Source organism: Parasteatoda tepidariorum, chromosome 7, assembly GCF_982258835.1.
Source record: "Parasteatoda tepidariorum strain Cologne lab strain chromosome 7, Ptep-v5.0, whole genome shotgun sequence".
Lineage (NCBI taxonomy): Eukaryota > Metazoa > Arthropoda > Arachnida > Araneae > Theridiidae > Parasteatoda > Parasteatoda tepidariorum.
In genome coordinates, this window is record NC_141761.1 from 16,261,750 (window position 1) to 16,276,688 (window position 14,939).

The 14,939-nt window shown below is 29.9% G+C and overlaps 1 protein-coding gene across 6 annotated transcripts in view; it reads right to left on the reverse strand.

Moving 5' to 3' along the window:
• Window positions 1–14,939, reverse strand: part of LOC107444932 (tRNA dimethylallyltransferase) — a 43,017-nt gene that overhangs the window by 14,251 nt on the left and 13,827 nt on the right. For all 6 annotated transcript variants that reach the window (XM_016059211.3, XM_016059226.3, XM_016059217.3 and 3 more), the window contains exons 5-8: window positions 14,149–14,291; window positions 10,919–11,024; window positions 7,402–7,520; window positions 2,564–2,641 (exon numbers count right to left, since the gene is read on the reverse strand). In XM_016059211.3, the coding sequence (XP_015914697.1) occupies window positions 2,564–2,641; window positions 7,402–7,520; window positions 10,919–11,024; window positions 14,149–14,291 (446 nt within the window). The remainder of the gene's footprint in view (window positions 1–2,563; window positions 2,642–7,401; window positions 7,521–10,918; window positions 11,025–14,148; window positions 14,292–14,939) is intronic.

Genomic DNA, 14,939 nt, shown 5'->3' on the forward strand with positions numbered 1-14,939 from the left:
ACATACTTACAAATTTGTTACATTATAAAGATGAAAATCATGAAAGGTATTTTATTACAGATTTGAACCTAATTTAGGAAGTTAAGTAACATGATATAAAATTCTTCTTTTTTTTGAATTTATGAGATAAACTTAAAAATATAAATGAAAATAGTAATTAGAAGACATAAGTGGTAACAACCACTCTGAGAAATCTTCATTGACAAATTTAGTCTGAATTCATAGGGAATGCATAAATTCATAGAGTAAAAAATAATTTTTATTGTTACTTACACACTGTATCAGGGGTGGCCAACCTGCGGCTCTTTGAAGGATTATTTGTGGCTCTCGATAAATGTACCCGAGTTCCCTTTTCATTTTTGTGCTATTATATTTTTAAAAAAATTATTATCGTTCCTTGACGAATCGACAGATATCACAGATCTTAGAAGCACTTCAAGAGTAAACTTGAGGTGTCGATATTAAACATGTATTAGATTCCATAATGAAACTATTCATGTGCTTCTTAATAATCTTGTAAGCATTACAACTGATAGAGCTTCGGCAATGCTGGGTAAAAAAAAAAATTGGTCTTATTGGGGTTTTAAGAGATGATTCTCAAATTCCACAATTCATACCGATTCACTGCATAATTCACCGAGAATATCTCGTTACAAAATATTTAAAACAACCTGATGTTATGAAAACAGTGCTACACATTGTAAATTAGATTCGCACTAATGCGAAAAATCATCGACAATTAAAAATTTCCTTAAAGAATTAAAAGATGAAGAACTTCCAAATGACATTAATTTATTTTGCATTGTTAGATGGTTATCTAGCTACAACGTATTAAATTGCTTTTGTTTGATCTGATAACTACATTTCTAAAAGAAAAGGATATTACCTATTCAGAATTAGACTATAACAAGTAGTTACAAGACTTAATGTTTTAACTGATGTCATGGAACATTTGAAAACAATGAATTTACAATTGCAGGGAAAAGATAAAATAATATCTGATCTCTCATAGTGTACATTTAGTTTTCAATCTAAATTATAATTTTTTCAAAAAGTCATTAAAAATAAAACATTTTGTCATTTTCCTCGAATTAAAAAAAATTTGTTCCAATATTAAACAAGAAAAACTCAACGAGTATACAAAAAAACAAAATGAAATATTGATTGAATTCCAAAATAGATTTCAAAGTCTCTCAATTTTTTTCTGAATCCATTTGAAATTAACATAATTTAAGGTGAGTTTTCCATCTCTAATATAATTATGACCCAAAAAGCATCTGGAGAATTAGAAATAGAGATGCAAGAAGATCAAACTCTACAATTAAGTCGATGTCGATTACTGAATTTTGGAAATTTGTACCAAAATTGAAGTATCCTGAATTAAAAAATGCTGCTTGTGGAATTATTCCGAGCAACATACTTATGTGAATCACTTTATTCTAGTTTAAAATTCGTGAAACACCAATCAGTATTAACTAAAAAGCATCTCAAAGAATTACTAACAAGTGCTGTCACCAATTATTCCCTGATTATTAATGTAAAAATATTTTTTTCATACCTTTTAAATACGTATTTAATTGCGGCTCGAGAAAAATGGCTCGACTATCAAGAAGCTTGGCCACCCCTGCACTGTATAATATTTTCTTTTCCAAAAGTTTTCTTTGAGAATTAAAAAGATTTCTGTTTACATGTCATTCAAACTGTTTTACATGTTTTGGAAGGAAAATTAGTAGAAGTGTTTAGCCAGAAAAAATAATAATTTTTTTAAAAATTTGTTTTAATTAGTTAATGTAAAAACAAAATACTACAAGAACAGGAAATCTTTTTATTAATGAGGACAGGTGCTACGATAATTGCATACCTGACAACATTGAAGAAATAAAATAACAGAGATTCAACTAGCGATATTTTTCAGGCTACAAGTAAAATTTTGATACATCATGCAAGTCAAAAAGAGAAATTCAAAATTGGAAATGCACTTACATTTAGCGAAGTAAAAAATTATAATTTTTTTAAAACCATTATTTATAATTACTTTAACTATTAACACTCAACATACTGCAGCTCCATCTGCTGAGAAAAAAAGAAGTACTTTTTGCCATCAGCAAATATTTTATCCCAAACTTACTTTTTTTCTTCAACAAATATGGAGAAATTTGAGAATAAACTGGTAAACAGGAGATAGTCGTAAAATACAGGAGTCTTCGTTAACAAACAGGAGACTTGGCAGGTATGCAATTGTAAATACAAAAGTTAAAAAAAAAGCAAGAGCTTAATAGTCACACACTTATACATAATCAAATCTCGACCTTCACATATTTGTTTTGTCACTCTTATTTGTGTGGATAAAACAGTTAAAAGTCTAACCACTTATTGAAACATGAAACTGAAAATAGAAATCGTCAGTTTTTATTTGGTGATATCACAAATTAGCTAGATAATAGATCAAAAGTTGCCCTAAATAATAGGTCAATAAGATCTCTTTTATAAATAGGTAATAAAGAAAATCAAATTCTAAGAATACAATACTTAAGATAGATTAGAGATACTTATAAATACCAACTTCTTAAAAACCTGTTAACAATCCACTTTCTTTGTTTTCTTGCATATTGTCTGGTAGCTAACTTCATATCTTCAATTGCTGTAAAAAAGATGAAAACCTGCTTTAAACCTTTAGAACAGACACAACAATTTTAAGTCTTATTCTCATAGAAACTCATAAAATTTATATAAAAAGAGAGAGAGATATAAGAATAAAAAAGCATAGTTAACTGTTAATTATGATGCATCATTGAAACTAAATTACCCTGCGGCAGAATTTTTTCGGACTTTCAGCGACATACTTCTCTAATATTGATATCTTTCTGCAAGATACTTATGAAAATAACAAATATACATGTTACTAATTTTAAGTAACAGAAGCGTCAACTTCAAAATTTTTTTTTTTCTTTTTCTGATCAAATAAAATAATTTTTTTAAATTGAATATGTAATAGTTTTTTACTCCAAAATTATGGGCAATATTGTCACATTTTGTAGGGGGATAACACACGATTTCTTTTTTCACATTTCGTAATTTATCATCACATTAAAAATAATAAAAAAATGTAGAGATCCGTAGCAGTAGTAACTACCGGAAAAAAGAAAAGATCGATGACGAAATCACACGAATCACAGACTCTTCAAAAAGGGGTTACTAAAATGAGTATTTTCACTTCGGAATTCAGTTGTTCTAATAAATAATATGGTATTAAAAGTATCACATTAAATCAATAGTAATAACAGCATAAAAAATAGAATGAAAATTTCTACAGAAAAGAAAACCAAATTTCTCAATTCATTATTTCTTTATTTTCCATTATTCTCAAATGAAAATAGAAAAACCATAAGAATTTTTTCCAACTCCAATGTGCGAGAAAGGCATCTTTTGAATATAATTCTGAAGAAAAAATAAAATCTTTTAAAATTTCTGCAGAAAAGAAAACTAAACTTTTTATTTCCCAAAGGAAAAATCTTTCTGCAAGAACTCTGAAACGTTCTACGACAATGTCGGCGCATCGCCACAATTCTCCCACTAGGGCTAAATTATGTTTCTAAATTGTAGGCACTACTGGCACAAATTAATAAGCATAGTTAAAACAAAAATATATAAGAGTTTTTAACCTTCCATTTTTGACATACTTAAAGCTCAGTTTATTTCAGCTTTTGATTGCCCAAAGTATATTTATTTCATTCAAAAATTTGTATTTATTTATGTTTAAGTGCTCATGCTTATTGCCCACTCTCTTGATATTTCAGCCTTCAGTTATTTGTTGTTAATGCAAAAAAAAAAAGTTTTTATAACAATATATACAAAAAAGAGAGAGAGAGAGAAAAAAACTGATTTTGCCATAAATTTTTTTAAACTCCAATGCCAATCAGTGTTTTAAGTGTGGGTAATTTTCATGTTTTGGTGCCATTTGTTGTCCATCTTATAAGTATTTATTTCAGAAATTCTGAGAAACTTTAAAAATTTTTCCTTTGTGTCATACTTATAAACAAACAGTTTCTACTATAGAGAGTACAATGTTTTAAGATAATTAAATAAAGCATTTAATAGCATTTTAAGAAAATCAAATAAAGGGAAATTAAAAATAGTTGTCCAAAACGAAAATACTAAAACGTTATTATAGTTTGTCTAAAGTAATAACTCCCCTAGCCATTCGTCTGATACCGTAGCGGTGACTATGGTAACGAGGCATAACTATTTCAAGTAGGGGTGTGGAGACACTGTTTAGGGTCGGGTCGACGAGAGAAAGGCAATCTTTTTCTTTGGTCCATTGTGTTAGCCCTAGAGTGAAGAGAAGCTACCCTCCCTGAAATGCACTATTCTTGTTTCATAGCAGCAGATGGTCTTAGACTTTGTGGTGGAGGGAGTTCTTATCGTAGACAAATTATACACAAATTCCATTCCAATAATTAAGCTTTCTACTCAGTTGCATTTTACAATTGTGAAACAATTGTCAATGCAAAGTCATGCATTATTAGTACTGTAAAAGGTTCATATAATTTCTTCTTTATCTAATACAAAAACATACAATAAAAGTAAATCTTTAATTATGTTTTACAGTACTTAATGATAAAAAAATACTTTTAGAATCATAACAGATCTGACGAAAACAAGTTTAAAAGAAATTAAGCAATGCTTTCTAAATTTAAAAATCTTAATTTAATCTATAGTAAAACTCTAAAGTTACAATTAATTCTAATATACAACTATTGTGGGCTAAAATTTAAGTGGTTTAATTTAATTAAATATGTCCAGTAACAGACAAGACAATTTTCAACAAATCTGACAAAACTATAGCAATTAAAATATAGTTTAAAAACAAAACTGTACGAAAAACATCAAAATAATATGAAAGATTTATATAAGTTTCATAATTTTTAAGACATGTTTAACAATTTTATTCATCTATACTTTCAAATGGCACCCAATTTTGATACATATACTACTTAATATTATGTATATAATATAATTATCTTCTTAGTCAAAACAGAAGGCTGTATGGAATAGTATTATGAAACAAGACAGGGACCACAAAGGGCTGTAGAGCTATGGAAAAAAGAAATTATAACCAACCAATTTTTGGAGAATTTTTTTAAAATTAAAAATACTAAAACATCTTGAATCATTTTGACAAAAGAAAAAATGATCCGAAGACATTCCATCACAAATTTGATCCTCTGCAGAGGGGATGGCACACCCGCTTTGGTAGCCCGACGACCTGCACGCGAAGTCGAGCACTTTACGGTAGAACAGTTTAACGAGGACCAATACCACACACCCTCGGTCCCTACGCAGACTGATCCAAGTGGTCACTCACCCGCACACTGACCGCAGCCAGTGATGCTTGACTTCAGTGATCTGTGTGACTTCAGTGATCTAAACGATCAGTCCACTGCGGGACCTTATCATTTCAGATAAATAATTAAATTAAATTAAATAATGACCAAAAAACAAAGTAAGATTTAATTTCTTAAAAATAAAAAAATTGTGATATTCGATAATATATTTAGCTAATTAACAAATAATATGAACAGAATATTTTTTTAAAAAAATTATTATACTCTCTAATAAAACAAAGCACCAAGTGATTTAAAAAAATGAATAAAATACGCAAACCTTTCAAATTTTTTTGTATAAACAAAGTTGATTGACTTATGTCTAAATCAAAACGACAAAAATAAATTTCGTTTTAACTTTATTTCTAAAAATGAAAACAACAAAATTTATAAATTTTGTTGTTTTAAGTTTTTAATAAATTAAAAGAAAGTAAAAAAATAACCTAACAAATTCTTTATGGTGCCTAAATTAGATTGCGGATAATTTTCACATTTAAAAATAAAAAGAAGTTTTCTTAAAAAAAGAAACTTATCTAATTTATGAAGAAACTCTTCTTTATATATTTTTTTCAATAGATGGCCTTCAGAACAAGGTAACATCGGCGATCACGAAGTTAGTCCTACTGAAAATAATCTACAAGAAAAGTCGCGGCAAAGAAAAAAAAAGCTAAGAAGTGCGAAAAGGAACATGCGATATAACGATATGTGTTCTCAAAACTCTGATTCTAATTCTACAGCTCACCAATCAAGGCCATTTCAACATAACGAAACGAACATCGTCTTCCACAGTGCGAGTCGACATCGGAACGTAAGAGAAGAGTCTTATATCGCTATCTTATATCCTTGTGTGTCTTATATCGCTATGTCGTTTTGCGCTCGTTGTCTTTACTCGACGGCTTAAATCAGATTTATGATGCATCGCCTTGAATGAAAGTCGCTGCATCGTCTTGCCGATATATGCGTTAAATCGATATGCCTTGATACACCGATTTATAGTCCAGTCCTAGTCATTACCATAGTCATTGCAACACAAGCCCAGACAAATGTCTAGGGCATTCTTATTTTAGACAAACTATACATCTGTTCCTTCTTCTTTTGAGTCAAGCTATTTAACACTACACTTAATTTCAAAAATAATAACCAGAACATTTTCTCAGTATGCCCAGTAATACTAAAAAAGAACAGCTTAAGGTCTGAAAAATAACTCAAAAGTTGTCACAAATGACTCTATAAATATTTTATTATAGAGTTTTTATCTTTAATTTTTATGATTACATACTGTTCGATAGCAATAGTTTGGCCAAGTTTAAGACTTACTTTAATATATTTTTAAAGACTATTTTTTTATACTTGGATATTAGAAAACAATACCCTGAAGCACACGTTAATCATTAAAAAATAAAATAATTATTTTCAGTTTCTAAGAGACATTTAAGCATAATATTTAAAAAAAAAAGCATAAATATTTAAAATAATGAGATTAAAAAATAGATTATGGAAGAGTTTCAACCATTAGTAACTTTCAGGTTTAAGTAAGGACATTATTTTCTTTGACTTCATTAATTCTGTCTTCAGCCTTTTATTTTTTGTTGAAGTAACAGAACAGTTTCTAGAATGTAAGATTCTAATATAAGTTCTTAAATGAAAGAATAAATGTTATGCTTTTTTACTTACTGCTGGATATCATTTATCGAGTTCAATTTAAAATTTTTTTGACCGCACAAGATTTTTTGAGACACACAGAAAATTTTTTTCTTTTTTCTTCCCCCTTTGCGTTTTTATGAGAATTCCTAGACAATACTAGGAAATTGGATAACTCTCATAATATCCAATTTCCTCTCTTCTTTCTGTTAACTATATAAATATAGTACTAATATAGTGCCTTTTATTATGTGTACGTTTTTTTTTCTTATAGAGAATTTAAAAAAATATATATATATATACGAATTAATTAGGAAAATTACGACAAACAAAGATTAAGAGCAAACAATAAAAGTAGCTATTTAAAAAGATTTACCATGGTTTAAAAGTTTTATTCCTTCAGCACTTTCTTTTTCTTCATCAGACAGAGAAATATAATTATGAAACTCTTTGAACCCTATAGATTGGAATATCCCTTCACTATATTGGTGTTTGCTAAAAAATTTAAGCTATTATTAATAACATAAATTAATGGTTGAATTTTTTTTTTTTTAAAGGACGAAAAAAAAAAAAAAAAAACAAGTTTGACAATTTTTTTTCAAAACTTAGGTAAAATAACTTTTTAAAGAATAAATCGTTTTTATAAGCAATTTTTGAATGTAACCCCAGAAAAAGGGTTGAATTGGTCATTCTCTGTCTCTTCGACAATCCCAATGCTGTAAAAAGTAACTTAAATAACTCGAAACACCGAAGGGGTGTATTATTTCCCAAGATTCAAATTATACAAGAATCATATCACGCGGCCGGGCTATATGTTCGTATTGCTATTTCCCGGCATTGGTAACATATAAAGTTTGGATTTTCGCAACACACTTTTGTTCCTTTAAAGAAAAAGAAAGAACATATTTGACAACTGTTTGGAGCAGGATATTGTTAGGAAGTCCCTATACAATTTATTTTCTTCTGAAGAAATCTGAAGACTAATTCTTATGCACATTGAGCTGAACAAATTTCTTCTTAACTTAAAATTCTTTTCCAGCAGGTAAAATATTTTTTCTCACTTATTGTTTATGCAATTAAGCCATAAATGTTCAATGGACAAAATTTACATAGCTGCCAACATGGATAGGGAAAAAATCTAGTAGATTTTATGAAATAATGACAATTGTTGCAAAATATACTAAATATTTTACACACAGGGAATTTTAAGGATTTTTATAGTCATCAAAATAAAAAAACTGCAATATTTTCCTGTTATGATTTCACATTGTATGACAGGGTTGCCACTCTTATCTGGAAAAAAAAATTCACTATGTTTTCCCTGTACACAAAGTACTAAGAAGAACTGTACTTTTTGTAGGTTGGCCTAACTATACTAGTTTTAATTGCTGGAAACACTTTGAGTAAAAAAGGAACAGCTGTTCATACCTAAATAATGCTATAGTAAATCATCCTTATATATTCCGCACTTTGAGTGGTCACCATTATTTAAAAGACTAAAATAAGAAACAAAATTCTCTGTATTTTTCCAGTTATTTTAGGTGATTTTTAAATTCCCTGTGTATGATCTTGAAATGTTATGTATTATGTTTATTCATAATTTTGAATATTAATAGGCATTAAATTCATCAAAGATAGTTAGCTGAATTTTATAAATGAGGCTTGCTTTGATATGTATTAGTGACATTTATTTAAATATTCTAGCCAGCAATAATCTGCACAAAAATTCTATTTCAATAGGGATTTCTCAAGGAAACTTACTCAATTTTAGAGAATTTTCTAAAATATACATAAACTAGGAGATAAAAATACATAACTTTCTAAAATATACATAAACTAGGATACATAAGCTGGAAAATCCAGTAGAGTTGGCAGCTATAAATTTATCATTAGTAATAATTTTGTACCATTATATTTTATCAAATAAGAAGGTTGCCCCATATGCAGTTAAGTGGTGATACAATTTTATATATTATTCCATGACAAAAAGTATTTTCCAATTGCTTGCTGGAAAATGAAGTAAATCGGTTTCTAACATTTCTTACTAACATCACTGCCATCCAGAGTGAGGTAGGAAGCATTATACAAAGCCGCACACTCCTGTGAGTCTGACTCGTTGTCAGTTATCTCACAAGATTGAGTAGTGAAGGCACCATTCCAGTGCAGTTTGGGCCTTGATGGATCCAGGCAATTTGTTTGTCGAATCAAGACGATGTAGATGAATAATACAATTTTATGTATTATTCCATGACAAAAACTATTTTCCAATTGCTTGCTGGAAAATGAAGTAAATCGGTTTCTAACATTTCTTACTATCATCACTGCAATCCAGAGTGAGGTAGGAAGCATTATACAAAGCCACACACTCCTGTGAGTCTGACTCGTTGTCAGTTTGGACCTTGATGGATCCAGGCAATTTGTTTGTCGAATCAAGACGATGTAGACGAATAATACAATTTTATGTATTATTCCATGACAAAAACTATTTTCCAATTGCTTGCTGGAAAATGAAGTAAATCGGTTTCTAACATTTCTTACTAACATCACTGCAATCCAGAGTGAGGTAGGAAGCATTATACAAAGCCACACACTCCTGTGAGTCTGACTCGTTGTCAGTTATCTCACAAGATTGAGTAGTGAAGGCACCATTCCAGTGCAGTTTGGGCCTTGATGGATCCAGGCAATTTGCTTGTCGAATCAAGACGATGTAGCGTAGGGCTGCCAACTGTCGAGAAGTGAGATAGTTGAGTGTTCGAGCGTCCGTAGTCACCAATGTGGGGGAGAGTGTGAGAGAGATGCTTGTTGGCAAGATTCGAACCAAGGACCTCTGGGGTCATAGTTGAATGCTCTAACCATCATAGAAAAAGGTGTACAGCTCAGTCCAGGTTGAGAAAGAAAGCTTTATATATAATGGCCTGCCAAGAGAAACATAGCCTTGATCGAAGAGATATTTGAAAACTTTATGATGTCATCACACAATCGCCAGCAGCACTAATGCTTGGAGTTATTCATAAAGTCCTGATTTTGAATGGACACTCCCTTTTTTAACAGATTATTTTTCAAACCCAGGAGAGATTTTGTGCAAATATGTACTTTTATATCTATATTTGGTTTCTTTGGTATGCTTCAAACCATATTATCTGAGTAATTTAACCCAACACATGACAATCAGTTTTTAGACATATCAGGAGACACTTTTCTGCAATCAATGAAACTAGGCATATAATTTTTGTTTGAATCATTTTATTGCGGGATTGCTGAACTATCCCTGTACGCAGGGATCTGTCCAGGCATTTTGTGAAAGGCCAATTTTTGTAAAATTGTGAAAAAATTACTCGTAATTTGTGAATATAAAATAGGGTGCAAATAGGGTCCTGTTATAGCAAAAAACTTTTTCAAGGAGTTTTTAAATTGTAAAGACATACAAGATTACGCTCAACACTGTAAGATTGTAATTAAATGAAATTAAATTTTAAAAAATAAAGAGTAATTGCTGCAACTAAATTAGAGATGCAACATACAAATATCTGGTATTTAGCCCATACTGTTGAGCGCAGAATATTAAATTCAGACGAATAAAGGAAGAAGCTTCTGCCAAAGACAAAACTTAGTTCGTTTACATCTGTCTTTCTCCCCCCCCTTCCTGGGAAGGGTTTATTCGATTAACAAAACAATAATGAAAATAAACAAATTTGTGAAGGTCCGATTAAAAGATAAATTATTTTCTGAAGGGTCCGCTTTAAGTTAAAATATTTTGTGAAGGGTCCGTTTTTATGAAAAGAAATTCTGTGGAGGGTCCGTTAACGTCCTCTAAATTATGGTATAAAATAATAAAAAGAAATAGCATGGAATCTGTAAATTCAGAATAAATATATGCATAATTAACTACTTACTTATTTTTTCCTTTTTTATTGTAACTATTGTGAAATTCAATCAACTCTGAGAGAAGTCCCCTGCTTATCATTTCATCCACTCGATCATCGAGGCGCTTATCCAGGACTGAAAAACCATTTGAATTTTTTTTTTAATACTTTCAGAACATGTTAAGTAATCAGAATTACTTAAGTAATCATTCTTGAAAAATAAATATAATGTACCTGCAGGCCCTGTGGTAGAATTTTTTAGGGCTTCTGCGACGAAACTCTCTAGTACTAATACCAAGATAACTTCAAGATACTTAATAATAACAAACATATATGTTAATCATTTAAAATAATATAAGTGTTGCGTCTGCACAAAAATATACACATAATTGTATTTATTTGAACATGTAATAAATTTTTATTCTAATATTATGGGTGATATTCTCACATTTGGGGGGGGGGCGCACAAATTATTTCCTTCTTTGCATTTTGTAAATAATTATCATATCAAAAAAATAATTGAAAACCATGGAATTGTCAGTAGTAATTGTTGAAAAAGAAAGTGACGATGAAATCAAGCAAATCGGTTTCCTTAAATGCGTGTTTCGTTTTGAGACTAAGTTGTTGTACTAAATAATATTGTATAAAAAATATCGGATTTAAAAACTATGGAGAAATCAATAGCAATTACTTCTGAAAATTCAATAGAAATATTGCCTTAAAAAGTTAATACTCAAATGCACGAATCGAATTTTTCATATTGTTTGAAATACATTGGGATATTTAAAATCCACCATAAAATCAATATCAATAACAGCCGAAAATACAATAAAAATGTTACATGGATTTACGAAACTATTGGCGTAAATTGAGGACGTCAAGTGTTATCTAAATGCATGATTCAAATATTACATGTAAATTTCTATTGAAAAGAAAAGTATTTTTTTTTTGTTACTTTTCAAAAGAAAATCTTTCTGCAAGAAGTCTAACATTCTGTGGCAATGTTGCTGCAATTCTGCTACGGGGTCTACAGGCTAAGTTATCCTCTTAGCTCTACTATAAGTCTTTAATGTACCTTAATTTGAAATGTAAAAAAAAAAAACTGAAATACCGATTTAAAAACTGATGAACAGCAATTACAACTTCATCCAAAAACATTAAGTTTAAACAAAATAAAAGGTAGATTATCTCCCCCCCCCCCTCGTATAAACAGCACTAAGAAGGAGACATAAACAATAATGAGTGGAGTGTTTCTTTTACCCAGGGTTGCCACAGAATAAAATGAACGATATAGTTGCTCTTAGTAACCATGAAAACATATTACATGAAAAATATTATTACATGACTTATTAAAAAAAATTCTATAGTTTTTTTTTTTTGTAATCACAGCGATTTTGTTATTTTAAATTTGTAACATATATGTTTGTTATTATTAAAAATATGTTGCAGAAAGATATAATTTTGTTGCAGATTGCTCGAAAAAATTCTGCCACAGGGCTTTAAGTTAGTAATTGTTATAATTAAAAGCATCTGAAAGCAAAATATTAGTGCTAGGGAAGCAGAAAGTCCGAATAAATTCTGTCACCGGAATAAATAACAGTTAGAAAAAAATATCATTTCCAAAGCAAACAATATAATTTTTGTAAGAATTTAATTTTTAATAAATTTACCATGGTTGTGGAATTCTTGCATGAGGTCTAGAAGCAAACTAAAATATAATTTTTCAACATACAATGCTGAAGAGATAAAATTACAAAAAAAATATTTATTAATAAATCATTAACTAATAATTATTCACAGAGATTAACTTGTCATTAATATAAATATCAAATGCAAATTAAATAAACATAATTCATCTGAGCTTCTTCCAGATTTGACATTGATATCAAATGTTAAAATTTAATATTAATAAATTTATTAGAAACTTTGCTATACACAGATACTAGTTGACACACACACACAAAAAAAATATTTTTTTTAAACCCTTTCGCGACGCAAAGCGCGCTTACCGCTGAGGCCGGCAGTCTCTCTAGCATGTGTCTCCCCAGGGCCGGAGGGTTTTTCGATGTTAAGCCTAATTCCATGAAATTACCGAAATATCAGCGCGTTGTTTAATATTGTTCTGTAGAGTATTTAAGTGACATATGCTTTATATACATTTCTATGGATACTTTATTTACTTAAGTTATTTCCTGTTTAAATGTATATTTTACACATTTTATTTTCATTACAGTGTCACTATCACTACTATCCGAATCTGTTTCAGAATCAATATCTGAAATATTTTGCATAATTTCCTCTATTTCCAGCTCAGTCAAAATTTTTCGACGCTTCGACATTCTAACGGTAAAAAGAAAAAAAATTCAAGCCTACAAGATCTAATTATCCACTAAAAACTAATCCGAAAATCGAAAGTAGCGCGAGAAAAAAAAAACTCCCTTACTTACTGTAAATAAATATCACGTGCTAATTTTTAAAGAGCACTCATAAAACATCCCCCCCACTCCTTCCCCTAAAAACCACGTGACTGTACTTTCATCTTGAGTAGAAGGTCAAATCTACATGTATCTGAAACCATATGGACATACAATGCCATCTTTTGGAAGAAATTTCATTTTTTAAAACGTTCCGAAACGCTGGCACAAATAAGTGACGGTCGGGGGTGAACGAGAAAACTCTCTGACACGCGGGTGTGTTGGTCGGGAAGTGAGCGCGTTTCTTGCTGGCACATATATGTGACAGTCGGCTCGAAAGGGTTAAGAATACTAAATCATCTGACAACAGAAACTAATAAATATGTAAATATTCTCTGAATTCCACAATAGTTAAAATCCTACTTAATCAACTAGATAAAATAATATTTTAAAAAAATAAAATACACAAAATATGACATTAAACGAATAGGATTGTCAAGATTGTCTTAGTGATAAATATTTTTTCATAGTTTTCTTGCTTGTTTATTGATAAAAAAAATCAAAAGCAAATCTGTTAAACATAGTGAATTAAAAAAAATAAGACATATCAGACCTTTAATTATGAAAAAAAAATTAAATTTAAATACTAAAAAGAGAAAAACATAAAAAATTTACATGTTCACAAAACTGAAGTGTTCAAAAACATAATATATTAAGAAATTTTTTATTAAAATATAAAATTAATTATATATTTTAATAAATAAATTAATTTTAATTAAAATATAAAATTAATGTTTTATTAAAGTATAAAAAATTAACCTTAAAGAATGAAATAAATATTTTTACCATCCTTGTCACATTTCAACCAAAACATGAGAATTCTTTTGAAACGCAGAGGTCCGCCCACTGTTGAGCCTCCAATTTGAGAATGCTGTTTTTTTAGAAGTTCACTATGGCGACAACCAGTCTGCTGATAAACTTGTAAGCTTCTGTGACAACAAGCATATATAATTAACATTAACTCATTGGCACACCTGCCAGCATTGGAAAAACAAAGTATCGGATATTTTACTGGCTACAATTAAAGGTTAGATACATCCTGCATAATCATCTAAGTCAAAAAGAGAAATTGGAAATGATATAGGCACTTATGCAGCGAGGTAAAAAATATGCATAGAAATCTCAAGCTAAAGAAGATTTTTGCAAACCATTATTAATAATTAATTAAAACAGCCAACCCAATTTTTTTAGGGTTTATGACTACTAATGTTCAACTCCGTAACCTTGAACCCAATCCAGAAGGTAAGGGAACTCCTTGATCAAATATTGGGAGAAATTTGCCTTAGTGGAGGATTTTTTGATGGAACTAATCCACATTCATGTTACATGGAGAGGAAAACCAAGAAATCCTTCCACGGTTAGCCTGACAGCAAGGGGACTTGTCTACCACTGAGGTTGTTTTATGTCAGCACTGTGGCCAGTGCAAGCCGGATGCAGTATTTGTAACGACCAGCTCTTAACACTCCACATACTGAAGTATTGACAACAGCACTATCTGTTGAGGAATAAGAGAAGTAATTTTGCCATCAGTGGATATTTTATCGCCAAAAATTTTTTAATTTTTTTTTTATCTTCAA